Source organism: Enhydra lutris, unplaced genomic scaffold (genome assembly GCF_002288905.1).
Source record: "Enhydra lutris kenyoni isolate GAN:26980312 unplaced genomic scaffold, ASM228890v2 scaffoldscaffold85, whole genome shotgun sequence".
In the NCBI taxonomy this organism is placed as follows: domain Eukaryota; kingdom Metazoa; phylum Chordata; class Mammalia; order Carnivora; family Mustelidae; genus Enhydra; species Enhydra lutris.
Genome location: NW_019154169.1, coordinates 7,864,653 through 7,892,240, shown reverse-complemented (window position 1 = coordinate 7,892,240; position 27,588 = coordinate 7,864,653). Strand labels below are relative to the sequence as shown.

The following is a 27,588-nucleotide window of genomic DNA, read 5'->3' as shown; positions in this document are numbered from 1 at the left end:
CAAAAGAGACATTTCACCAAAGAATATACACAGATGGGAAATAAGCACACGAAAAGACCGTCTATGCCATTAGCCATTAGACAGACGCAAATTAAAACCACAGTGAAAGAAAAAAAAAAAACCACAGTGAGATCTCATTACACAGCTATCAGTATGGTTAACCCAAAAAATAATGACAACATCAAATGCTGGTGAGGTTGTAGGAGAAAGTGATCACCCACCATTGGTGTGAATGTAGAAATGGTACAGCCACGCTGGAAAAAAGGATTGACAGTTTCTTAAAAAACTCAACATGCAACCACCACATGACCTTGCAGTTGTGTTCTTGGGCATTTATCCCGGAGAAATGGAGACTTATGTTCCCATAACATCTCCCATGTGAATGTTTATAGTAGTTTTACTTGTAATAGTCAAAAACCGGAAACAATCCTGATGTCCTTTAACAGGTGATAGTTAAATAAACTGTAGTGTATACATACCATGGAATACCATTCAGCAATAAAAAGGAACACACTCGGGACGCCTGGGTGGCACAGTCCAGGTAAGTGGTTGCTTTCGGCTCAGGTCATGATCCCAGGGTCCTGGGATCTAGTCCCACATTGGGCTCCTTGCTCAGCGGAAGCATGCTTCTCTCTGACTCTGCCTGCTTGTGTTTTCTCTATCTCTCTCTAACAAATAAATAAATGAAATCTTTTTTTTTTTAAGATTTCATTTATTTATTTATTTGACAGAGAGATCACAAGTAGGCAGAGAGGCAGGCAGAGAGAAAGGGGGAAGCAGGCTCCCTGCTGAGCAGAGAGCCCGATGTGGGACTGGATCCCAGAGCTGTGAGATCATGACCTGAGCCGAAGGCAGAGGCTTTAACCCACTGAGCCACCCAGGTGCCCCAATAAATAAAATCTTTAAAAAAAAAAAGAAAAGGAACACACTCTTCCCCCCCAATTTATTATTTTTTATTTCTTTTAAAAGGAACACACTCTTGATACACAACTGTCTGTGTAAAGGTCCAGGGAATGATACCGGATGCAAAGAGCCCATCACCAAAAGTTACACACCATAGGATTCCATTTATATAACACTCTTGACATGACAGAAGAACACAGGGGTGCCTGGGTGGCTCAGTCGGTTAAGCCTCTTCCTTGGGCTTGGGTCATGATCCCGGGGTCCTGGGATCAAGCCCTGTGTGGATTCCCTGCCCTGTGGGGAGCCTGCTTCTCCTTCTCCCTCTGCCTCTCCCCCACCTCTTCCTCTCTCTCTCTCTCTCTCTCTCTCTCTCTGTAAATCTAAAATTAGGTCAAAATAAAGAAGCTTAATCAACACAATTATGCACAAATATTATATATTGTCTCGGGAGCTATATGATGTATCTCAAAATGTATAAAAAGGTTTTCAAACATATATATCCCTAGTTGATTAATAGGGGCACATCTCTGGGGAGGGCATGGGGAGATGATCCTTGGAATACTTAATCTCATCAACAATATTTTAGTTTCTGGGGCGGCTGGCTCAGTCCGTGGAGCTTTCTGACTCTTGTGGGTTTGAGTTTGAGCATCACATTGGGTGGAGAGATTACTTAAAAATAAAATCATTGAAAAATAATATTTTATTTCCTTACAAGGAGAGGGGAATTCTACTTGAGTAATTAAAAATTTAAACCAGCTCAGAGCGTCTGGCTGGCTCAGTTGGTGGAGCATGCAACTTTTGATCTCCAGGTCATGAGTTCAGGCCCCACATTGGGTATAGAGATCGCTTGAAAATAAAATCTTAAAAATAAAAAAATTAAAACCAACTCATTGGTTATGGGGGAAATGCTAGCTCATTGATTCCTTAATTCCTGGTAGGATGAAAACATTTTGAGAGCTTTTTAAGAGGTAGAACCTGTTGATTTGACCTCTAGATCTGTGGATATGGCCGAGTAAAATGCTGAGTTTGCCCTCTGCTGAAAATCTCTATTTACCAAATCTTTTTTCCAGCCTGTACTGGGCCCACAGACACTGCATTTGTGAGTCTCCCCTGCCCTCTGGCTTATGGTTGGGTTCAGGCAACAGGATGTGCTGGCAGGAGATTGAAAGGAGGAAGTGAGCAAGGCTGGGGTATTTATTCTCTGTCCTCCTGATGCCCTCCCTGCAGGGCTGAGGTCTGACAGTGGCTGCATTTCTGTTCCTCTACCTACAGCCTTGCTATGACGACCCCAGCTTTCCACGTTACTAGCCACTGGATGCAAAGCCATCCCTTGTTGCTTCCCTTAACCCACCCACTTCGGCCCAGATTACACATTTGGGTAGGTCACCCGCTTCCTGTATATTTCAATTTTTTTCCTGAGTTTTTTGCACTTTTATTGAGATAACTGTAGCTCTGCATGCTGTTGTCAGTAATAATACAGAGAGGGGCGCCTGGGTGGCTCAGTCAATTAAGTGGCTGCCTTCAGCTCAGGTCATGATCCCAGGGTCCTGGGATTGAGTCTGGCAATGGGCTTCCTGCTCAGTGGGGAGTTTGCTTCTCCCTCTGCCTCTGTCTCTCCTCCCTGCTTGTGTGCTCTCTCTCTATCTCTCAAGTAAATAAATAAATAAAATCTTAAAAAAAAACACACAAAAAAAACCTTTCTATTAGGTTGGTATCCATCTTAGTCCACTAGGCTGCTTTAACCTAATACCACAGAGTAGGGGGTTCATGAACGACAGATTTTATTTCTCACAGTGCTGGAGACTGGGAAGTCCAAGATCAGGTGCCTGCATGGTCACATGAAGACCCTCTTCCAGGAGGCAAAGTTCTCACGGGGTGGAAGGGAGCTTGGGAGCTCTGTGGGATTGCTTTCAAAAGAGGACTAGCCCGGTTCATGACTTCCTCACCTCTCAAAGGGGCCCCCAACCAGTACCATCATCTTTGTTGATTAGGATTTTGACATCTACATTTTAAGGGGACAAATATTCAACAGTATTAAATGTACTTTTTACCATACATCTTCGAGCTCAATAGCCCGCGTTGCGGGGCTCAGAGCTGACTTACTGATTGTCAAGAAATGGCATTTGCTACATCTTCGTGTCCTATCCCACCGCACTCCACTCTTCCTGCCGTCACCAACTTTACTTGTAGTTCTTCAGCCTTTGAAGGCATGTGCCGGCCTTTTAGCCCCAAAGTTTATGTCGGTTCAGAACACCTTTGGTGGCCAGTAACCAAAACCCCAACTCAAGCTGATTGGAGCACTGGACAATTTATAGACTCATAGAACCAGAACTCCAGAGTTTAGGTGATGTTTGATCCTGGAGGACATCACGAGCCTCCCAGTTTTGCTTTGTTTTCTCTTTCGGGTCTCCCTTTCACAGGTGGGAAGGCTGTTTACCCTTACAAACTTCTAGAGGAGTGCCAGCGGCTGGCCTGGCTTTACACTTCCTTCTTCTTCAGTGGGTAGAAGACAGCTTCTTTCCCCAAGATGTCTGAGACTGAGATTTATTCTGATTGGACTGGCTTAGGTCACATGTCCATAGCCAACCCAATCACTGGAGCCAGGGAGACAAGGCAATGGCAATGGCAATGAGGCAAATGGCAGCAGCCAGGTCACATTCTCCATCCCAGAGATGGGGGGAGGGAGGGATGCACATCCTCTTCCCAAAACCATCTGACTCTCCAACTGAAACGGGGGATACCAGGACGGGTGCAGGAGAAGTAATGGAAGCTTGGAAAGTATGCTGCATGGGTTCCTCAAGGGGTCCTTTCTAGAATTTCCCTCATGATTTTTTGGAATCCTTACATTTCAGCCATTTTGATGTTTCTTTTTTCTTTTTCATCTTTTTCTTTTTTTTCCACTTTTGGATTAGCATATTTCACTGCTACTGTCAAAGTGCAGAATTTTTTAAAAAATCAAGAAGATCTAAGACCTTGTTTCCTTTCTCCCACCCTCTCCTCCAAAAAACAAAAACAAAAACAAAAACAAAACAAAACAAAACAACAACAAAAAAAACACATGATTTTCTTGCTGTATTTTCCTCTCTGCAAATGTCAACCAGGACTCGATGCAGGAGGGCTGAGCGGAATTGGTCACGTCGCCCCTTCTTCCATTTCTTTCAAACCCCAAGGGCACAGGCTCAGGAGACAAGGTGTGGGTGGTGGATAAAAGGCAAAATTCAAGCAGCTAGAGAAGGCTGACCAGCATGGGGTCGTGGGCGAGCTGGGGCCAAGGGGGCCAGTTCTCCATCCCCTCGGGTATGGTGGGGCCCTGCAGGGCATAGGCCAAGGTGGGGGAGGGGGGCTCCCTCGGAAAGCATGGACTCTCACCCTCTGGGGGTGGCTTGTGGCCACCACCTGGTGCTGTGGGCTGCCACCTGGGCGGCCCTCAGGTGGGCGGACAAATGCACACACCATAGCCCAATGTCAGCCCATTTTGATGTTTCTTAAAACATCTATGCCTTTGGAAGGCCTGGGTGGCTCAGTGGGTTAAGTGTCTGCCCCTTGATTTCTGCTCAGGTCATGATCTCAGGGTCATGAGACCAAGCCCAAGTTGGGTTCTGCACTCAGCCCCAAATCTGCTTGCTATCCTCTCCCTCTCCTCCTCTCCCCCTCTACACTCCCCCCACAGTGTTGGTGCTCCCTTTCTCTCTTAAAAAAAAAAAAAAGGCAAAACAAAAACCTCTATGCCTTTGAAGAAGACTTCTGCTGAAAAAACAAAGTAATTTTCTCATAATGCTGAGAAAGATCTACATCTGAAAAAGTCACGACTTGCCTGTAATTATCAGCATTCATTAATGAATTTAATTATAATGAGTTAGATGGGGTCTCATGGTTGAACTTGCTGAAAATATACCTGAACTATTCTGTAGATGGGCAGATCAGTCTCTATGGATGAGTGAAGGTAGAACACCACTGACAGTAACATGGTTGGGGGGGGGGTCCCAAAGCCACATCTAGGAGCTGTGTGAGCTCGGGCAGGACCTGTAGCCTCTCTGTATCTCAGTTTCCTCATTGTCAAAATATCGGCTAACAAGAGGACCTGTGTCGAAATGCTGCTGAGGAGAGTAAAGCAGTAAGTACAAGAGTAGAGCTCCAAGTGGGGTCTGGCAGATGGGAAGTGTTCAGTACAATTCAGCTAATGATGACTATTAACCGTGATTGAAAAACTCATGTCTGACCCTCCGCTCTTCAACAGCAAACTCACATTTAAAATCAGTACAGGAATACCTATCATTTAATAGCCGACTCAGGAAGGAATGAGGAAAAGCCAGAGAGAACACAGAGGGGAGTTTTCAGAGTGAGAGAGAAAGATAAACTGAGAAAGACAGGAATGGAAGGACAAGAGCCTGCCTGTGGGGCACTAGACGCCCACAGTGTGAACTCCCCCCGAGGGCAGGCACTTCAGTGGGGAGGCCTGCCACTCCTGTCTTTGGGAAGGGAAGAAGTGGTCTGTTTTCAGGTCATTCCTAGAGTGCAGAAGAAAGACCAAGGCAGGCGGAAAAGACAAACAGCTGTCCAGAAGACAGACAGGAGCAGTTGGCTCAGGATAAAGTGTTGGGGCAGAGTCAGGGCTGGCACGGTACCCCGCTGGGTAAAGTCCTCGCCCCATGGCAGGCATCCCACCCGGCCTGCCGCCAGCGCTGACGTTCGGAAAGCTTAGCGGGATGGCGAGGGAAAGCCCGATGGCTCACCGGGTCTCCGCCGCACACATAAAGCCGCCATGGAGGGCGCAGGCACCGCTGTCGGAGGTGGGCACCACGCCGGGGCCAGTGGGAGGCCCGTCCCGCGGCCGCACCAAGGAGGCACCCAGGGCACTCCGCAGGGGAGAAGCGAGCGCAGAGAGGCCGACGCAGAGAGGGGGTCTCCGGGCTCCTGGTCTCTCCCGCCACCGCCACCGCCACCGCCACCGCCACCGCCACCGCGTGTGCTAGGCACCCGAGCTCTGAGCATCAGTCGGTGTGCGAGGCCCAGCAGAGGCAGGGGCTGGGCGTCTTGCCTGCCGTCCGTCGCTTTCTGCAGGAGCAGAAATGGGGCGGAGGGGCGGAGCCGCCATGGCCGTGGCGCTATGGGTCTTGGTGACCGCGGGCGAGGCGGCGGACCCCGGCGTGGCGACGCCCCGGCGCTGCCTCCTGTCCCACTACCGCTCGCTGGACCCCAGGGCGCTGGCGGCCGTCAAGGCGCTGAGGGACCGCTACGTGAGTGATGCCCAGACGTCCCCACCCGGTCCCCCGAGCCCGAGGGCCCGCCGGGCCCCAGCCGCTGGTCCCGGTGTGCGACGGCCCTGGCGCTCTAGCGCCCTAGCGCCCCGCAGGGCGGCTCGGATCTCGGGCCAGGATTCTGAGCAGCGGATGTTGCGGGCCGCCGCGGGGAGCGGGCGGGAGCACCGACCCCGCCTCTGGGCCAGTGCCCCGAGGGCGCCCCCTGCAGGCGGCCTGGGCTCCACGTCGGACCAAAGGACCCGCTGCGCGAGGCCAAGCGTCACCGGGTGCCTTCAGCCAGCGTTCGCGCCTTGCGAGGTTCCGTGCACAATCCGCACAACCGTCCCGGCCAGGCGCGTTCTACGTGCAGGAATCCCCGCCGCCGCAGCGCTTCGGGGGCCTGGCGAGGAGGCCCAGCCTCACGCCGGCCCTTGTCCCGCAGGAGGAGGAGACGCTGAGCTGGAGGCCGCGCAACTGCTCGTTCCGCCCCAGGAGGGATCGTCCGCCGCCCTGGGTGAGGGGGGCGAGCCGTCGCGGGGGATGGGGGACGGCGCGGGTAGGGAGCACGGCCTCGCTAACTGGCGTCCGCTCCCCCCGCAGTCGTGCGCGCGCCTCCGCGTTGTGGTCCGGGACCTGGCGGACGCCCAGGCGGTGCTGAGCCGCTTGCCGAGCCCTGATCGGTTCCCCGGCACCGGCCCGACCCTGCAGCTGCTGGCGGCCGCGCGACGGGATGTGGGGGCCTGCGTGAGTGCCGCCCGCGCCCCCGGCCCCTCGGGTCCTCCCAGCTCTCTCTGCGCCCCCGGCCTCCAGCCCAAGCCCACCGGCTTGGCGGGTCTGTTCCGCAGCCACGATTCGCGTGGTGTCGGTGTCCCCCGATCCGGGCTTTGGTCTGTGGCTGGGAGGGTCGCGGGCCGAGTGGCCGGGACACTCGCTTCTTCGCCGTCTCCATGGCCCTCGTGTCCCCCCTGCAGCTCGAGCTGGTCCGGCTGGGCTCGCGGAGGAAGTCCCTGCGGCCACCGAGGAGGCGTCCCCCAACACGGAGAGCTGTGAGTGGAGCAGGCGATGGGGCAGTTAGACCGCAGGGAGGACCGTGGGAGGTGGAGGCGGGCTGGGAGCTCCGACTCTGAGCGGTGAGGGGACTTTGGAGGGGACTTTGCCCGAAAGGGAATTCCTGGTTCAGCCCGGCTCCGCCTCCTTCCCGGGTTCCAGGACTCGCCTCGGTGCCACGAAGCCAGCGTCATCTTCAACCTCCTGCGCCTGCTCACGTGGGACCTGAAGCTGGTGGCGAACTCGGGGCCTTGTCTCTGATCCCCGCGGCGGCTTTACCTGGGACCCGCGGGTCTGCAGGCGGCCGGCTGCGGGGGGCTGCCTTCTGCTGGCCCCCTGGAGCAGGCGGGTGTCTCAGCCAGTGGGCACTGAGGCTCGGGAGACTCAGCGTGTGTTGGCCGGACCTCTACCCACCTGCCCTGAGGGCCAGAGGGGCGGGTGTTTTTCGCAAGACCAGACCGAGTTCCCCCGGGGTGCAGCGATATTCCCGTGGGACGAGATGTCAATGATCCTCCAGGTGCCTGGTATGGCTGGAAGAGGCGATCGATCATGGAGTCTGCCTTGGTCACTGACCCCGCCACCACCACCACCACGTACCAGCCACCAGTTTCTCCTTCTGTGGTTACCAGAACCCCAGAGGTCCTCTTCCAGGACAGGTCCCACTCCGGATTTGGATCTTCAGCTCCCACTTCGAGATTGTATTAATCTATGACTCTTGAATCTCCCCAGTGGGGAGGCCCCATACATTCCCTGAGGGGTTTGGTAGGGAAAGGTCCTAAAGTTCTTAAGTTATTGTAGTTTTTGGATTCTGTTACTTATGGATGTTTTGTATTTGCAAAATTCCTGTGTTTATGTGCCATTCTGTCTGCTGGTGTTAATGTATTGTCAGTTATTAAACATTATTGCATTTTCGTTGGTTGTTTCCCCTGTGACCATTTTGGGGTGTACTGTTCAGTAAAAATGCTGAGCCAAGGAGATCAGGTAACTTGAATTTCAGTTCTGACCTTGCCATTTAATTATGGAGTAACTCCAGGCAAATTCCTTCTCTCTGAGCCTTGGTTTTCTCATCTATACAACGACATTATTATACTGTCCTTGCAAGTGAGTAATGTACATTGAAATAGTATTTATAAAGCTTCCAGGTGAGGTCATAGTGTGGTCTTAATAAGTGGTCTCCATTAAAAAAACCACATACACATAAGTGCACAAACAATTGTACTTTTTTTTTTTTTAACTTGTCCAGATTTGTGGGCTGGCAATCTTTGTTGCTAACTGCATGCCTCATTCTCAAGGTCACACGGCTATGAGGGTAAAAGCCAGGTCTGAACCCCGGACCCTTTAGTTCCAGGGTGTGGAAGTGCTCTTAACCACCCCACTGAACTGCCTTTGTAAGAAAAACAAGTATGAAGTTTAGGAATTTTGAGATAAAATGTCAGTTTTCCGAATTCGTGGTTGAGATGCAAGGTCTTCTCCCCTGATGGAAGGCCGCTGCAATTAAATTAACAGAAATTAACCAGTGCACTGAAAGATGAGTTGGGTACATCCCTGCTCTTGGTTTTGAAACATTTTTATATGTCAGAGCTCAACGATTTTTCCCAGCTGAGGACTTCTCTCTACCCTGTCTCTGGAGTTATGAATGAGGGAAAGTCAAGTGTCAAAAAGGACTCAACTCCTTCTCTCCCAAAAAATTCATCACCTCCAGGTCCAGAGGATCTAGCAACACAAAGGTTAGAGACTATAGTGGATACCATCTAGGTGCAAGACAAAATTCATTACCATCCAGTCCTCATCAGTTACTTGCTGTGTGACCTTGGGCAGGTCTCTTAACCTCTCTGAGTCCCTGCAGGTTACTTCTTACTTACAAGGTAGACAAAGCCCAATATGTGCTTGGCGTTAATGTAGGTATTCAATTCTACATTGTGGCAAAACCTCTGTGACCAGGTGAGACATGTAAGTGCTCAAGAAAATGGGGGTGTCTCTGTTTTCCTTTTGCACGACTGTTGCCTTTACCCACAAGGCTCCTCCCTCGGATCGTCACATAGCTCCCTTCCCCACTTCCTTTAGGACTTTGCTCAAACGCCATTTTCTCCGGCCACCTTATGAATATAAACTCCCTCCTGCTCTCTGCTCTCATCTCTGCATGATGTCTCCCCCCACCCATTTTCTGTTTCCTGACATAATACATACCGTTTGCTCCCCACTCTCCACCCCCCCCCACAACACTGTTACACCTCTCTAGTAATGAACTCTGTGAAGGATTGTTTTATGTATGTTTCTTTGTTTTCTGTGCTCAATTCCTGGCACTTTGGACAGTGCCTGGGACTGAATAAGTACTCAGTGCATAAATGAAGGCATTTGTCACAACAGAGCTGATTCCCTTGAAGGTCATGGGCACACCCCAAATCCTTAGCAGAGCGTCATAGTCCTGGGTCCTTCCATGCCTGGACAAGGAAAGATGTTCGTGGAGGCTCTCCTCCTCCCCCTTTCTCTCTCTGTGAATAACAGGTGGGGACAGGGGACAGGTGGGTGGAGAGCTGGGGTCCTCTCTTAATTCTTGGCTGTTTTGCTTTTCTGACTCTCTCTTCCTGCACTCAGCACCCTTCCCCCTCCCCTACACAGCCTCCCTCTTGGAAGTGCCAAGTTCTTTGTGGCACCAGCCCCTAAGGGTGCCTTTTCCCTCCCTTCCCTGCATGAGGGCATCCCACAGAAAGGGAAGTCCCTCTGGGCCCCTCCCATCCCAGGCCTGAATCTAACCCCTTTCTGGCACAGTGAGTCCTCCTGGCAGGGCCGGAGCTGCCCCAGCCCTGACGATTCATCTTCCGAACTCACCTTCACGCAGGTAAACTCTGAATCAGAGTTCAGTTTCTCTTTCACTCCCGCTCTCGAGGCTCAGCTGGCTCTGGGCTTTCCCGGGCTGGGGCCTCCCCTGGTGGTGGATGTCCACCTGGGGCTGTGTTTTCACTTTTCCTACATCAGCTGGAGTTGCCCATCTGTCCTGGTTAAAAGCTGCACCATGGGGCTCAGGCAGGAGTCACACAGACGAAGCTGGAAGTTCAGAGACGCAGACAGGACAGTCTCCAGGGTTCCAGAGGAGGACACTAAAGTCAGAGACACCCACAGAGACTGAGTGAGGATCCCAGGCGACAGCCTTGAAGGGAACATCCGGATTCTCCTATTGGCTGAAGGAGAGGAGCATCCAGGAATGAAGCTGGGTGAGCCCCCTAGCATGGCCCGTGACCCTGACCTCACCCTCAGCGCCTGATGCTCCCTAACCCCTCTCCTTTCTGTCCTTCCGCATCACAGATATGGCCATGGGCTGCCTGCCGGTGCTGATAGCTATGGTGCTGACCCGGACGGAAGCAATTCCTGGCCCCAATCCCCTCGGGGTCTTCCCCGATGCAGGGGGCTGCCACTTGGCCCAGTTCCAGTCTCTGTCCCCGCAAGAGCTGCAGGCCTTCAAGAAGGCCAAGGACACCTTTGTGAGTTTCCTCACAGTCCCGCCTCCTGTGGGCTAACCTTCCCCTTGCCCCCCACCTCTCTGGGTCACCATGCTGCTCTCCCCCAGAGGAGGACATGCACCCTTCCCTCGCTGGGCTAACCTCCCCCAGGCCCTTGGTGGGCAGATTCAGGGCACCCCGGGGTCGAGGTGCTTCTACCCTCCTTTTACAAGTTAACTTCATTTCCTCCTGCTGTTAGCATCATCTGGTCCTACTGGATGTTCTCCCCTCTGTCCCACCTACTGGGGGCTGACCTCTGCCTTTGCTCTCCAGGAAGAGTCACTCTCCCTGAAGGCTTGGAGCTGCCGCCCCCGCCTCTTCCCCAGGACCTGGGACCTACAGCAGCTGCAGGTAAGGTACAGTGAGGCCCACCTCTGCCCTCCCCTGCTCCTCCTCTTCTGGCTTCTCAGGTGGCCCCTTCATCTCCTTCCCACGTGTCCCTCTCCTCGTTCTCCCCCACCAGCACCACACACGGCTTCCCCTCCCTGAGCACACTGGCTGTGCCCTCTCACCTGTCCCCTGTCAACTTTGCCTGGCCCTTCCTCAGTCCTCCCAACCTGTCCTCTCTCGTGTGCAACTCTCACCTGTCTCCGTCTCCCATCCTCAGGTGTGGGAGCGCCCCGTGGCCCTGGAGGCCGAGGTGGCCTTGACCCTAAAGGTCCTGGAGACCATGGCTGACAGGTCCCTGGGGAGCATCCTGGACCAGCCCCTTCACACGCTGCGCCACATCCAGTCTGAGCTCCAGGCCTGTGTGAGTGCTCAGGGCACCTGGGTCCTGTCTGCGCTCTGACCGCCTGAACCTCCCCTTCCACCATAGGCCCCCGCCTCACACACCACCCTCCTCTGCCCACAGGTGGAAGCTCAGCCCCCAGCAGGGCCCCGGCCCCGAGGCCGCCTCCACCACTGGCTGCACCGGCTTCACGAGGCCCCAAAGAAGGTGGGTGACTAGAGAGGGCCAGTGTCTGGGGACAACTGGGAGCCCAGATGATGGACAGCCAGTGACCCAGCCGTTACTCCCCATAGGAGCCCCTCGGCTGCCTGGAAACCTCTGTCATGTTCAACCTCTTTCGCCTCCTTACCCGGGACCTGAAATGCGTGGCCAGTGGAGACCTGTGTGTGTGATCCCCGAGACCCACCTGTACCTGTCCTGACATCCCAGATAGTACTTATGCAGCAGCCACTTTTCTTAATGTATTGCCACCAAATCATTATTTATTATTTATGTGCAGGGATTCTCAACGTGGACCCAATAAAATGTTTATTTTTCTACTTTTTATAAAAGTTTTGCAAATAAAAAAGTGAAAGAAATAACCCTCTTTGTAGTGTGGGATTGTGGGTTTACGTGGAATAAGTTTTTAGGTTTTTTTGTTTTTCTGGGGTTTTGTTGTTGTTGTTTTGGTTGTTTGGGTTTTTTTTTTTTTTTTTTTTTTGCTGCGATAACCAATTATCACAAACTTAGCTCCAAACAAGACAGATCTCATGGTTCTGCAGGTCAGAAATCCTGGTGGGCTTGGTAGTTCCTTTGCTGTGGGTCTCACAAGGCTGAACAAAGTGCTGCTGGCTGGATTTTTATTGGGGGGCCCTCTGGGAAGAACCTGTTTCCAAGCTCATTCCAGTTGTCTTGCCATTGTGAGACAGAGGTCCCTATTACCTTGAGACGTTGTGACAGTCCATCCTTAGCTCTTGGTGGCCTCTTTCCGGTCTTGGTACATGGGACTCTACATCTGGCGTCTGGCCCCAAACTCTGGCATCTGACACCTCAGGTCAATGACTATGGTTTTCTGTTTGAGTTCGAGCTGTCCCTTGCCGCTTGCACAGAGATGCCTCCCAAGGGGAAAAGCCATATAAACTTAGATCTCACACAGTGCCTTTAAAGATTGAATCCTCTCCAGTTTCTGTCTGGCTCTGGTTTCTCTCTAGTGCCTCCAAATAGTTGTTTTTAATTTTTAAAGTTAAAAAAAATTATTTTGGCAGGGAGGGGCAGAGGGAGAGAGAGAATCCTAAGCAGGCTCCATGCCCAACGCAGAGCCTGACATGAGGCTTGATCTTATATGACCCTGAGATCATATCCCCTTACATAGTTGTTTCTTAAAAAATAACTTTCACTCTCTCGCGCACATGCGTGCGCTCTGTCACTAGGAAATAAATAAATAAAATCTTTTTAAAAAATCATTTTGTCCAGAGTCGGTAATTGTCTGTGCAGAAGGTAGCCAGTACCCTCTCACCTGTCCCTGTCCCATCCTTTTCCCTTTGTGGTTCACCCTCAGGTGAATGATTCCACTTGGGTCTCTCCTGTGCCTGTAGACACATGTCAGCTGGGCTTTGATTGATCTGAAGGTTTGACGGACTTGGATGCCATTGACAGCTCACTCACACGGCTGGCTGAGGGCTCAGCCAGGAATGTTGACCAGAACACCTGCAAGTGGCTTCTCCACATAACTCAGATTTCTCCCAGCACTGCAGTCCCTGAACAGCTGAACTTCTCACAAGGGAGTTGGCTGCCCTCCAAGCAGTGTTTAAGGGACAGGAAGTGAAAGCTGAAGGCTAGTTAAGGGTCCAGAAATGACACTATATTCTACTGGCCCCAGCTGTCTCAGGTCCTGTCCATATTTTAGAGTATAATGAAAAACAAAACTCACTCTTTTTTTTAAAGATTTTATTTATTTATTTGACAGATAGTGATCACAAGTAGGCAGAGAGGCAGAGAGAGAGGGAGAAGCAGGCTTCCGGCTGAGCAGAGAGCCCGATGCGGGGCTTGATCCCAGGACCCTGGGACCATGACCTGAGCCGAAGGCAGAGGCTTTAACCCACTGAGCCACCCAGGCACCCCTAAAACTCACTCTTGATGGTGGAGTAGCAATGTCACATTTCAGTAGAGCATGTGGGATAGAGATATTGCTGGGAAATACAATTTGACCACAATAGACACAATCCTGAGCTATTTCCCTCCGCACAATACTCTAAGACTGCACGATGCTGTGTGTCTTCTCAGTGTCTTCTCAGGGTCCATGGCTGCCCATTGCCCAGAGGAGTCAAAAAAATCGGGACACTTCCAGAGGTTTTGTCTAACACGAGTGTTAGGGGATAGGAGACCAATTAGTATCGCTCTCCGTGGTCCTGAATCTGTGTGATTTCTCTCTCACCAAAGCCATGCAGGAGAATGGTCCAACTCTACCAACACACACACACATTGTGTGTTCTTTGTTTTGTCAATGTTGACAAAATTGACATGAAATATAATAATAGAACAAAAAAGAACCATTCTGTTTTATAACAATAGCAAAAAGTTAGTGAAAGATCACAGTGGATCCAGTCATATTGTAAGTGCTGCCCAAGGGTAAGTCCTTAAATTGACACAATAATCCTATGTTGTAGGTACCATTATCAGCACACATTTTAAGTCTAGGAAAGGTGAAGGACAGAGAGGTAAATAGCCCACTCCATGTTACACAGCTAATAAGTTAGGATTTGGGACAAATTATTCTTGACAGAGTCCATACTCTTTTTTTTTTTTTTTTGAGAGAGAGAGAGAGAGAGAGAGAGCGAGCAGGCTCTCCCATGGTGGGGGGAGGGGCAGAGGGAGATGGAGAGAGAGAGAGAATGCTAAGCAGGCTCTATGCTTAGCACAGAGGCTCATGAGGTTCTTGATCCCACGACCCTGATATCATGACTTGAGCCAAAATCAAGAGTCAGACGCTCAACTGACTGCCATGAGGTGCCCTCTATTTTCTTCTTAGGCCTGCATACTGAGCCAACCCATTCATGGCCCAAGCTCAGCCTCTGCAGCCATACGTGTAAACAAAGGACTAGGCAGCAATGCACCAGGAGAGATGACCTGGAAGCTGGGCCCGCTAGTTCACAAGCGGACTTGTACTCTGGTCTTGCCTGTGCCCGATCTTAGATGTACCACTTCCATCTTACAACAAACGGCTGCTTGGATCACCCGGCCTTAGGATCTTGTGGGTCAGGCGGCTCATAACTGGTCATGTGATATCCCGAGGCCCTGCACTTCCTGTCTGCTGTGACCCAGCATCATGCCAGGCATTGCTTTATTAATGGAGTGTACTTTGTTGTAGATGCCCTGACCTTGCTCCAGAACCCTAGTGGGCTCCCATTGTGATTCTCCCATTGAGGTTTGTATAAATGCCAAAAGAGGTCTTTTCTTACCACATCCCTCAAGTTCCATAGGGTCTGTTGGGTCGTACTCTTCAAGAGACAGAGGGGCTCACACCACAGCCTGGATCTCCTGCAGAGTGCTGTTCTGTTCTGCACCCCACTCAAAGCTGATACGGTTCCCTGCTTGTGACTTGGAGCATTATTCCCATATGCTGTCCCCTGAGCCCAAATGTGCCTAACCAGCTTTGTGTCTTTTTCTTAGCAGAGAGAGGTGTGAGTAGCAATGGTTTCTTTTGAAGGGGGTGTCCTGACATACCCCAGGCCACTGGACCCCTCAAGACTTGACCCATGTAGCAGGTGCCTGCAACTTTGAAGGGTTTCTCCTCCACCCTTGGGAGGATATTTTCCAATGTACTTTCACTTCTTCCTCTTACAATCGGATTAGCATATTGCTGTCTAAGAGTGAGCCAATGTGACATTCTGGTCCAGATGGCCCAGATCCTTGCAGTTATAGTTATGGCAGAGGGCAGGATGGCTAACATATCCCCGATGCCATATTGAATGTGCATCTTGGCCATCCTGAGTAAATGTGACCTCCCTCTGATCCTCCTTTCTGTAAGGGACAGAGGGATCATATTTGCCAGGGCAATGGTCACATATCACACAGTGAGGCTGTGTTAATTCTCTCTGGCAAAGATAGCCCGTCCAGCAGAGCAGCTGCAAATTGGGCTACTATTTGATTAAATCTGCACTTCCACTGTCATCCACCACCATCCAGATAGTTTTTTGAAGAGGTCAGGCGAGTGAACTAAATGAAGGTATGATGGGGACCACCATTCTTGCATTTTTCATGTCTTTGAGGATGGCATAGCTCTCTGCCATACTCTCGGGGATGTGATGATTTTTTTTTTTAAACTGTGATGACTAGGATGGGAAAGGGCCAGTTTCAGAGGCTTCTATTTGGTCTTTCCCCATTATAACAGCTCTAGGAGGGAGGTCTGGGTCAGGATTCCATTTGTCAACTGCCTCTAAATGTCTCCCTGAGGGGCACCTGGGTGGCTCAGTGGGTTGAGCCGCTGCCTTCGGCTCGGGTCATGGTCTCAGGTTCCTGGGATCGAGTCCCGCATCGGGCTCTCTGCTCAGCAGGGAGCCTGCTTCCCTCTCTCTCTCTCTGCCTGCCTCTCTGCCTACTTGTGAGCTCTGTCTGTCAAATAAATAAAAAAATAAATAAATAAATGTCTCCCTGACTCTAGCAGAAGGGCCAGAATGGCACTCTGGGTCCTCAGCATTGGTATTAATTCAGACCCTGTGTTTCACAGCTATCAAAAGATCTGAGTTTTCCCTTTAACCAGTGCACTGTTAACCAAAGTAATTGCCATTAGCAATGGTTTCCAGTAAATGTTTAACAACTGGCTCTCTGAGAAGAAGAGTTCTAATTTGCAGCATTTTCCTATTTCTATCACGTAAGTACAACAGCTATGGCTGACATCAAGCTGCCACCAAGGCATGCTTGAGCACAGAGCCTGGAAGAGCTGTCCAGCAGGACGTCATCATCTAGGATTTCTACATAGAAATAATAGACAAAGCATTTTACTTCCCTAGGGCTGTCATAACAGAGTCCCACAAACTGTGTGACTTAAAATAGCAGGAAAGTGTTGTCTCACAGTTCTGAAGGTTGGAAATCCCAAATCAAGGTATCAGCTGAGCCATGCCAGTTTCCCTCTGAAAACCTGTAGAGGAGAATCCTTCCTCACCTTTTCCAGGTGCTGGGCGTTTCCCAGCAATCCTTGGCATTCCTTGGGTGCACCACTGTGATCTCCCATAGCTGCCTTCCCCCTCAGTTTCTCTTCCTCTTCTTCTCCTTTTTTTTTTAAAGATTTTATTTATTATTTATTTGACAGAGAGAGATCACAAGCAGACAGAGAGGCAGGCAGAGAGAGAGAAAGGGAAGCAGGCTCCCTGTCGAGCAGAGAGCCTGATGCGGGACTCGATCCCAGGACCCTGAGATCATGACCCGAGCTGAAGGCAGTGGCTTAACCCACTGAGCCACCCAGGCACCCTCTCCTTCTTCTTTTTAAAGATTTTATTTATTATTTGACAGAGAAAGACACAGCAAGAGAGGGAACACAAGCAGGAGGAGTGGGAGAGGGAGAAGCAGACTTCCCACTGAGCTGGAAGCCTGATGTGGGGCTCTATCCCAGGACCCTGGAACCACGACCTGAACAAACCAACTGAACCACACAGGCACCCCATTTTGGTAAGATTTTAAATTTTAAGTTCATGTAATTTCATGTTTCTAATGGCTTTGCTTAATGATAGACTTGCAAAATTCCTGAAAATTTAACAATTGGCTCTGGTATGTTGATACAAACCACACCATGGGTTGTGGGTCCCTTTAAGGAAGGACTTTCCCTGAGTCTCCAGAACTCTTAGGAAGATCTCCTGAGTCTGTCTTGCATTTCATCTGCTACCAAGGCAGAATCTTGCTTTCAAGTCCTGCCTTGAGTTGGTGATTCACCATCTGAACCTGTCATTCTGGCTCAGGATACTTCCTCTTTCACTGGTATCTCATCTTTGCTCATCACAGGTAAACATTTTAACTATTGCACTGATTAGCATGCTAGGTGTCTCCACACTCCACCTGCTCCTGGAGATGGGGTCCTCATTGCCAGCCAAACAGCAAGTGTCCCTATTCCAAAAGCCCATTGCTGAGTCTGCTTGATAAGACCACTTTTGATACCAGTGGCCTTAGATTAGATTTTCTGGAACACTTTGACACAGAATTGCAGGCAGAAGGCTTATTGGGAAGAATCATTAAATTCTACTCCTGAGGGGCACCTGGGTGGCTCAGTGAGTTAAGCCTCTGCCTTCGGCTCAGGTCATGATCTCAAGGTCCTGGGATCGAGTCCTGAATCGGGCTCTCTGCTTGGTGGGGGGCCTGCTTCCTCCTCTCTCTCTCTGCCTGCCTCTCTGCCTACTTGTGATCTCACTCTGTCAAATAAATAAATAAAATCTTAAAAAAAAATTCTACTCCTGAAATGGATATTACATTAAATGTTAACTAATTAGAATTTAAATAAAAATCTAAATGAACAACAAAAAAGAAAAAAAAAGAAGACTGATTGGGGAGAGCTCTTGGGAGGTGCACGTGAAAGAATATGAGGAAGGAAGGACTGTGGAGGGCAAGCTGCCCTTTAAGGCAGTTCCACAGACATGTTGGCCCATCCTGCAGAGAGCTCTGCAGCTGAATTGGCCCTTCAAACTTGTCCCAAATAGCAGCTGCGATTGAGGCTTTGATATCTCTATGTTGGCCAATCACTGGCCATGGCCAATGCCCTATTTTTGAGGCAAGGCAGTTCATTGCAGCTGACAGTATTTCCTTCTTGAGGGGTGTGGCCAGGAGCCATCAGCAGCTGCATTCCCAACAGCTGGGGCCTAAGTGTGCAGGTGCTGAAGAAGTGATTTGGGCAGAGTGTTAAAGTAACCATGACAGAGACTAAGATTCAGAGCCTCATCTTTGCATGGCCCCTCCCAGTCTGGGGAGGGGGGGGACTTCTCCATGGGGTTACATGGTTACCTGTTTTTGTAAAATAAGCAAAATAAAATCTTTTTCTCATTGGGTTTCCTTTTTCTATGGAGATAACGTTGACATATACCATTATATTAATTTCAAGTATACAACTTAATGATTTGATATTTGGATATGTTATGAAATGATCACCTCAATTCATCATCATTCATACTTAAAATTTTCTTTCTTTTTTTTTTAAAGATTTTATTTATTTTATTTGACAGACAGAGATTACAAGTAGGCAGAGAGGCAAGCAGAGAGAGAGAGGAGGAAGCAGGCTCCCCACTGAACAGAGAGTCCGATGCGGGGCTCGATCCCAGGACCCTGGGATCATGACCTGAGCCGAAGGCAGAGGCTTTAACCCACTGAGCCACCCAGGTGCCCCTAAAATTTTCTTTCTTGAGATGAGATCTTTTAAGATCTATTCTCTTAGCAAATTTCAAATCTTCAATAGGGTATTATTAGCTATAGTTACTGTACAATAGGTCCCCAGGAATCATTTATTTCATAACTGGAAGTTTGCACTTTTGATCACCTTCACTCTTCTTGGCCACCCCTATACCCCTTGTTTGTCTCTGGTAACCATCAATCTGTTCACTGTGTCTATAAGTTGTTTAGTTTTTGTGGGCTTGGTTTTTTTTTTTTTTTTTTTTAGCTTCTACTTATAAGTGAGATCATATGGTGTTTGTCTTTCTTGGACTTATTTCACTAAGCATATGCCTTCGAGGTCCTTCCACGTTATCACAAATGACAAGATTTTCTTCATTTTTGTGGCTGAGTAGTATTCCATTGTTATCTATATGCTATACCTTTTTTACCCATTCATCCACTGATAGACACTCAGTTTGCTTCCATGCCTTCACTGTTGTAAATAATGCTGCAATGAACACAGGGGTGTATAGATCTTTTGAGTTAGTGTTTTCTTTTCCTTTAGATAAATACCCAGATGTGCAATTGCTGGATCATATGGTTCTATTTTTTTTAAAGTTCTATTTTTTTAAAGATTTTTTTTATTTATTTGACAGAGAGAGAGATTACAAGTAGGCAGAGAGGCAGGCAGAGAGAGAGGGGGAAGCAGGCTCCCCGCTGAGCAGAGAGCCCAATGTGGGGCTCCATCCCAGGACCCTGAGATCATGACCTGAGCTGAAGGCAGATGCTTTAACCCACTGAGCCACCCAGGTGCCCCTTGATAGTTCTATTTTTAAATTTTTGGGGGGGAACCCCCATACTGTTTCTCATAGTGGCTGCATCCATTCAGTTTTTCAAAAGGAGTCCCTAAATGCTGTGAGCTTCAAGTCCCACTAATCCCAGATCTGCCTCTTTGAGTGAGAGCAACTCCAACCAGTCAATTCACGCTGAACAGAGTTTGCATAAAGGTTGAGCTGCTGTAACAAAAAGACCCTCAAAGTAGTGGATGAAAAAAAAAAAAACCAACCCCACAGAAGTGTAATGCTCTACCACCCCACAGACCCAAGGGGAGTGATCCAGCTAGCAGAGTGTTTCCACTCAGTCTTCTAGGGACCCATTTTTTCCCTGCTCTACAATCCCCCGAGGGCAGGCATTCTTACCCATTTTCATGCATTGGACCTCAAGACAGACTTGAAAAGCTTCTCAAAATAAAATACACAGGACAAAGAAATCCAATTCTTATTGCAATGCAGTTATCAAAATATTTTTAAAAACTGCGATATAGTAATTTATGTGCTTCTTCACTATTGTGTTAAATAAAAAGCCACTCATGGCAGCTTTAATAGCTACTTTAACTTAAAAGTAGAGGTGATCATAAATAATATTTCGAGGTGCCTGTTAGAAGATAATGCAATAAGAAAATATCTGAAAATATCTTTCAGTGACAAAGGCACAAGTTCTGCCAGCACCATTGTGCTTTGTTGCCACCATTGTGTGGTGGACTGAAGAGTGGGTCTCAGAGATGTTCCTGGTCCCAGGAACCTGTGACTATTTTCCCTTACACAGTAAAAGAGGCTTTGCAGATGTGATTAAGTTAAATGTCTTGAGATGGGGAGATTATTCTGGGCTGTCCAGGTGGACCCAGTAAAATCACAGGGGTCCTTTTTTTCTTTTTTTAAAGATTTTATTTATTTATTTGTCAGAGAGAGAGAGAGAGAGAGAGAGAGAGAGAGAGAGAACACAAGCAGGGGAAATGGCAGACAGAGGGAGACAGAGAAGCAGGCTCCCCGCTTAGCAGGGAGCTCAGTGAAGGACTCAATCCCAGGACCTAGGATCATGACCAGAGCCAAAGGTAGATGCTTAACCAGCTGAGCCACACCAGGCATCCCCACAGGGGTCCTTATAAGAGGAAGGCAGGAGGGTCAGAGTCAAGAGCAGGAGGAGTGCCATGGGAAGCAGCAGATTGGAACACTGTGGGGAAGGAAACCCGAGTCAAGGAAGCCAGGTGACCCTCAATACTGAATAAGGCAAGGAAATGGATTCTCTCCCGAAGTCTCTAGAAGGAACCAGCCCTGCCAACACTTTGATTTTAGACTTCCGACCTCCAGAACTATAGTAGCATAAATTTGCAGAGTGTTTTTGTTCTGTTCCTTTGGTTAGGCAATTTCTAAAAGTTTTCACTGTGAAGAATACACAGAAGATTTACCATCTTGGCCATTTCTAAGTGGACAGGTCGGTAGTATTAAGTATCTTCACATGATTGTGCTACCCATCTCCAGAACTCCTTCATCTTGCAAAACTGAAACCCAGTACCCATGAAACAACAATTTCTCCTCCCCCTTCCCCCAGCCCCTGGCAACCACCACCCTACTTTCTGTCTCTGTGAATTTACCAACTCCAGGTACCTCCTATAACTGGAATCCTACAGTATGTTTATTTTTGTGACTGGTTTATTTCACTTAACATCGTGTCCTCAAGGTTCATCCATGTTACAGCTCATCATGTGTCAAAATTTCCTTCCTTTTTAAAAGCTGAATAATGGGCTGCCTGGGTGGCTCAATTGGTTAAGCACCAGACTCTTGGTTTTGGCTCGGGTCACAACCTCAAGGTCATGAGACCAAGCCCCATGTCAAGACCCACAAGGGGCTCCAAACTCCGTGCTCAGCAAGGAATCCATGGAGATTTTCTCACTCTCCCTCTTCCTCTGCCCCTCTCCCCAGTAAATAAAATAAAATCTTAAAGAGACCTGAATAATATTGCATTGTATGTATGGACCACATTTTATTTGTCCAGTCATCAGGTGATGGAAAATTTGCATTGTTTTAAGTTGCTAAGTTTATGGTAATCTGTTACAGCTGTGCTCTGTCAAACACATTCTTCACTAGTTCCCACTTGCCTGGTTTTCTTCCTACCTCTCTGGTGCCTTCTTTTCAGTCTTCTTTGCTGATTCATCTTATCATCTCCCCACTATAGACATTGGAATATACCAGAACTCATCCTGGCCTTTATCTCTTGTATCCATGATGCGTTCATCTATTCTCATGGCTTTAGAGCCTACCCGACCTCTACAGTCATGGCACTTCGGGACAGATTGAATTATTGGTGCAAATTCTTCCAATTCCCTGCGTCCATACCCTTGACACAGTCTCACTGAAGACAGAGTTTACTTCTCTGCCTCTTGATTTTGGACACAGCCATGTTAATTGTTAAGCCAATGGTATATATCTAGAAGAGGTAATGTGTCAGTTCTCAGTCTAAGCCTTAAGAAGCCTCCTGCACTTTGGTGACGGCAATTAAAGCTCTCCTGGCTTGCTGCTGTCCCTCAGCTTGGCCTCAGACTGGAGCCAGATAGACCCACAGCTTAAAGCAGAGCCACCCAGCTGAACCTGGTCTGAATCTACCAACCCCAGATATCTACTGACATCTCCAGCTGGTCTGCAAATGCTGGGTTGAATCTACCAACCCCAGATATATACTGATATCTCCAGCTGGTCTGCAAATGCTGGGCTAAGTAAGTGATCATTGTGTTTTTGAGGTTTCTGTGGTTGCTTATTACACAGCACAAACTGATTGATACAACTCGCAAACTTTGATCTTCAGACTTCACTCCAGGACTCCAGGCTTATACATCAGATTGACCACTGAACAACCTTATTTAGATGTTCAGTGGACTTCTCAAACTTATCATACCCAAAATGTAACTCCTGCTCTTCTCACTTAAAACCTAGGGGCATCTGGGTGGCTTGGTCAGTTAAGTGTCCGCCTTTGGCTCAGGTCATGATCCCAGGTTCCTGGGATTGAGCCCCACGTTGGGCTCCCTGCTCAGTGAGGAGTCTGCTTTTCCCTCTCCCTCTGCTGCTCCCCCTGCTTGTTCTCTCTCTTGCTTGCTCTCTAAAATAAATAAATAAATCTTTAAACCTGTTATTTCTATAATCTTTCTCAACCCATTAAATGGCAGTTCATCTTTCCAAACCCCCAGGTGAAAGACCTTGGAATCATCCTTGGCTCCTTTCTTTTCTGTCATTTCCCACATCTGGTTAGCAAATCCAGTTGTAAGTATGTGCCGAATCTGATCATTTCTCATTCTCTCCACTGCCCCTACCCTAGTCTTGTCCACCTTCTCCCACCTGGATCATGGAAGAAGCCTCCTCCCTGAGTTCCCTACTCCTGCCTCAAATCCCCCAGTCTGTTCCTCATACACAGCCAGAGGGACCCTGTGAATACCTGAGTCAGGTCAGGAGTCTCCCCTGCTCTCTCCTGGCTCCATCTCACTCAGAGTAAAAGACAAAGTCCTTATATAAGGCTCCATATGACCTGCCCCCATGACCTCTCTGACCCCTTCTCTTCCCCTCTCTTCCTACCTCTCTGCATTCTGCCCACACAAACTCTTTGTCATTTCTTAAATACTTTTTTGCTCTGGCAGTTCCCTCTTCTGGGAATCCTCTCCCCCCAGCATTGCCATAACTGCCCTCCTTCCCCTCCACAAGTCTTTGCTCAAATGCTTCTTCCTGAGGCTTCCCTGGCCACTTATTCAAAATTGTTCCCACCTTGTTCCATGCTCTCTGCTTGATTCACTTTTCTCCATTGCAGGTACACCCTCTAGCATTCAGTCATTACATTTATTTTATTTTGTTCATTGCCTGTCTTCCAAAATGGAATATGATCTCTACGAGGGCAATGTTTTTTGTCTACCTAGTGAAGCCAATTACCCCCCCTCCCTGGCCCCAGAATGTGAGTGGTATGACATGTCATTTCTGTGTGCATTGCCTGCTTTTTCCTATGACCAGAAATTGACAACAATCCAGGTATCGTCTGAGTATAGACAGTAGCAAGCAGAGCCCCAAACTGACCTGTGATGAGTGCACAGCATGAGAAAGAGATGAACCTTTGCAGATGTCAGCCCCTGAGGGCTACTTGTCACTGCAGCAAAACTCAGCCTCTCTTAACTTACAGGTTATTGTCACCAACCCACTGAGTGTCTATGAAGAGTAAATGAGAACATGTGTGTGAGGCCTTTGTCAGAGAATTTAGCACATAGTAAGTGGGCACTATTACTGTATCACTTTTATTATTGCTACTGTCATGATTTTTAATTATACTACTACTACTTTGGGGTATATTAACACCAATCTAATCTAGCCCTTGACTCCTGGAAGTCCCTTCCCCCTGCTCCCCATAATCACTTTTTTTTTTTAAAAATTGAGGTACAGGGCGCCTGGGTGGCTCAGTGGTTAAAGCCTCTGCCTTCGGCTCAGGTCATGATCTCAGGGTCCTGGGATCGAGTCCCGCATCGGCCTCTCTGCTCAGCAGGGAGCCTTCCTCCTCCTCCTGTCTCTCTCTGACTGCCTCTCTGCCTTGTGATCTGTCTGTCAAATAAATTAAAAAAAAATCTTAAAAAAAAAATTGAGGTACACGGGCACCTGGGTGGCTCAGTTGATTGAGCAACTGCTTTCAGCTCAGGTCATGATCCTGGAGTTCCGGGATCGAGTCCCACGTCAGGCTCCCTGCTCCACAGAGAGTCTGCTTCTCCCTCTGACTTCCTCCCCTCTCCTAATCTCTCTCTCTCTCATTTTCTCTCTCAAATAAATAAATAAAATGTTTTAAAAATTGAGGTACAACTGACATATAACATTATGTTAGTTTCAGGTATACGACATAATGATTCAACATTGCTATATATTGTGAAATGATCACCAAATAAGTCTAGTTAACATCCATCACCATATATGGCTACAAATTTTTTTCTCTTGTGATGAGAATTTTTAAGATCTATTGTCTTAGCTACTTTCAAGGTATGTATGTATGTATGTATGTATGTATTTTTAAGAGAGAGAGAGAATGAGCTGGGGGACGGGCAGAGGGAGAAGCCGGGCACGGGGGGAGCGGGGAGCTCAATGAAGGACTCAGTCCCAGGACCCTGGGATCATGACACATGGCACATGCTAAACTAATTGAGCCACCCAGGCACCCCTGCAACTTTCAAATATGTAATACAGATTATTAACTGTAGTCATCACACTGTAATTACAATCCCATGACATTATTCTATAACTAGAAGTTAGTACCTTTTGACCCATTTCACCCATTTCCCCAAAGTCTACCGCAGCCTCTGGCAACCACCAATCTGCTCTCTATTTCTATGAGTTTGTTTTGTTTGTTTGTTTGTTCTTTCTATATTCCACATATAAGTGAGATCATCCAGTGTTTGTCTTGTTCTGACTTACTTCACGTAGAACGATGCCCTCAAGGCCCACCTATGTTGTTGCAAATGGCAAGATTTCCCTTTTTTATGGCCAAATGACATTCTATTGCATGTATGTACTGTATTTCCTTATCCATTCATCCACTGACGGACACTTAGGATGCTCCCATGTCTTGGCTATTGTCAGCAGCATTGCGAGGAACAAGAGGGTGCAGCTATCTTTTTGAATTGGTGTTTTGTTTTCTTCAGGCAAATACCCAGAAGAGGAAGTGCTGGATCTATAATCACTTTGATTCCCTGGAAGACTTTAGCCAACACCCCATTTCTCAGGGGATCTCCTGCTCCAGTTACTTCTCCTAGTGAACATGAGCTCTTTAGGGCAAGGTCACTATATTCATTTCCTATGGCTAATTAATCACCACAAACTCAGTGGCTTGCAACAACATGTGCTCTCCCACAGTTCTGGAAGCCAGAAGGTGAAAGTGAGATTTCAAAGGCTACCATCAGGTGTCAGCAGGGCTGAAATTCCTCAGGGATGATTCAGGGAAGAATTCATTTCCTTGCCTTTTTCAACTTCTGGTGGCCACTTGCCTTCCTGGACTTGTGGCCCCTTCCTCTGTCTTCAAAGCACATCACCCCAATCTCTGCTCGGGTCATCACTTCTCTGGAGTCATGTCTCCCTCAGCCGCCCTCTTACAAGGACATGTGTTTCCAGTTAGGGTCCACCCACATAATTTAGGGCAATCTCCTCTACCTGAAGATCCTTAATGCAATCACATCTGCTAAGTCCCTTGTGCCAAATAAGGTCACATGCGCGGCTTCCAGGATTAGTACCTGAATGTGGCTGGACGCCATTAATCATCCGACCGCAACCCACCTACTCACTACCATACCCAGGCTGTGATTAGGAAGGACTCTATTTTTAATTCTCCTGCAGATCTGGGTCCTAAGTGACTCTCTGTCATCCCACAATCTGCCTCTTACCCAAGCTTTTTGACCATACCTCCATATCTGTTCTTTCTTTAGTAATAGGAAACTTAGACCTGTCATTCCATAAATGGCTAACCTGGGTTAAGACAGCTTCCTGCGTCATCACGTGCCCACCTGCAGCTAAGTTCTGACAGCAGGATATAGAGAGCAGTATCCTGTGGTACTTCTGGTAAGGCATTCCTTCTTCCTCCCTCCCTCCCATCCCACGTGGGATGTGGATGTGAAGGATGGAGCTCAAGCAATCATCTTGGACCATGAGGAGGAAGCCACATACTGGTGATGGAGCAACAGTATGGAAGGAGGTTGGGTCCTGACACCGGAGCCCTAGACAGCTTGGGTGGTTCCTCTCTTCCTACAAGAGAGAGTATTCCTCATTGATAGTAAAACTCAATGCTAATCTGTGCTAGCAGAATAATCGTCCCCCATAGATGTCCATGTCCTAATCTCCAGTCCTCATGAATACGTTATGTTACATGGCAAGGGGGGTTAAGTCTGCAGATTGAACAAAAGTGCTAATCGGGGCACCTGGGTGATTCAGCCAGTTAAGCGTCTGACTCTTGATTTCGGCTCAGGTTGTGATCTCAGGGTTGTGAGATCCAGCCCCGTGTCAGGCTCCGTACTGGGCACGAAGCCTGTTTAGGATTCTCTCTCGGGGCGCCTGGGTGGCTCAGTTGGTTAAGTGTCTGCCATTGGCTCAGGTCATGATCCCGGGTCCTGGGATCAAGCCCCACGTCTGGCTCCTTGCTCAGCGGGGGGCCTGCTTCTCTCTCTCCCTCTGCCTGCCGCTCCCCCTACTTGTGCTCTATCTCTCTGTCAAATAGATAAAATCTTAAAAAAAAAAAAAGATTCTCTCTCCCTCTCCCTTTACCCCCAACCATTTCTTAAAAAAAAAAAAAGAAGAAGAAGAAGAAGAAGCTACTAATCAGCTGACTTTAAAATAAGGAAATTATCCTGAGCTATCTGAGTGAGTCCAGTGTAATCACAAAGATCCTTTGAAGTGGGAGAGGGGACAGAAGAGCAAGTCTGAATCAGAGAAAGGCAGAGAAAGGTTTGAGGATGCTATATTGCTGGCCTTGAAGGAGGAAGGGGTCACAAGTCAAAGAATGCAAATAGCATCTAGAAACTAGAAAGTGCAAGGGGATGGACTGTCCTCTACAGAAGAATTCAGCCATGCAGACACCTTGATTTTAGCCCAGTAAAACCCATTTTTGATTCCTGACCTCCAGACCTGTCGGATAATAAATCTGTGTTTAAAAACCACCAAGTTTAAAATCATTGGTTATGGCAGCAACAGAAAACCAATGCGTAATTGATTCAGGATTCTTCCCCTGTATCTTTCTCTGTTTTTAAGGCCTCTGATTAATAATAATAATCAAAACCCACACCAACACTAACAGTTAACGTACCCAGCACTTTCTGTGTGCCTGCCACAATCTCAGCATGCTACATTTATTATTCTACTTAAGCCAAAAACACTCCTACAAAGGAAGTGGAAAGCCTTGAGTACAAATGTGAGAAAAGAAAAAAGGTCAAATATAAGCAAACTAAACATGTATCTCAAAACGCTGGGACAAGAATGGCGCGCACACACAAAAATTCAAAGTAGAATGAAAG

At 48.3% G+C, this 27,588-nt stretch overlaps 1 protein-coding gene across 1 annotated transcript; it reads left to right on the top strand.

Moving 5' to 3' along the window:
* Positions 1–10,392: 10,392 nt before the first annotated feature.
* Positions 10,393–11,809, top strand: LOC111161564 (interferon lambda-3-like). The gene is made up of 6 exons (XM_022525305.1): positions 10,393–10,402; positions 10,494–10,669; positions 10,961–11,038; positions 11,295–11,438; positions 11,541–11,624; positions 11,711–11,809. The coding sequence occupies exons 1-6, from the start codon at positions 10,393–10,395 to the stop codon at positions 11,807–11,809; spliced, it is 591 nt and encodes a 196-aa protein (XP_022381013.1).
* The last annotated feature ends 15,779 nt before the right edge of the window (positions 11,810–27,588 follow it).

What these genes read in the sequence shown, in the direction of transcription:
- LOC111161564 (XM_022525305.1), top strand. An exon ending in AGAAGGCCAAGGACACCTTT is followed by an intron (nt 10,670 to 10,960) that starts GTGAGTTTCCTC and finishes TTTGCTCTCCAG; the next exon opens with GAAGAGTCACTCTCCCTGAA. An exon ending in TTCACGAGGCCCCAAAGAAG is followed by an intron (nt 11,625 to 11,710) that starts GTGGGTGACTAG and finishes TACTCCCCATAG; the next exon opens with GAGCCCCTCGGCTGCCTGGA.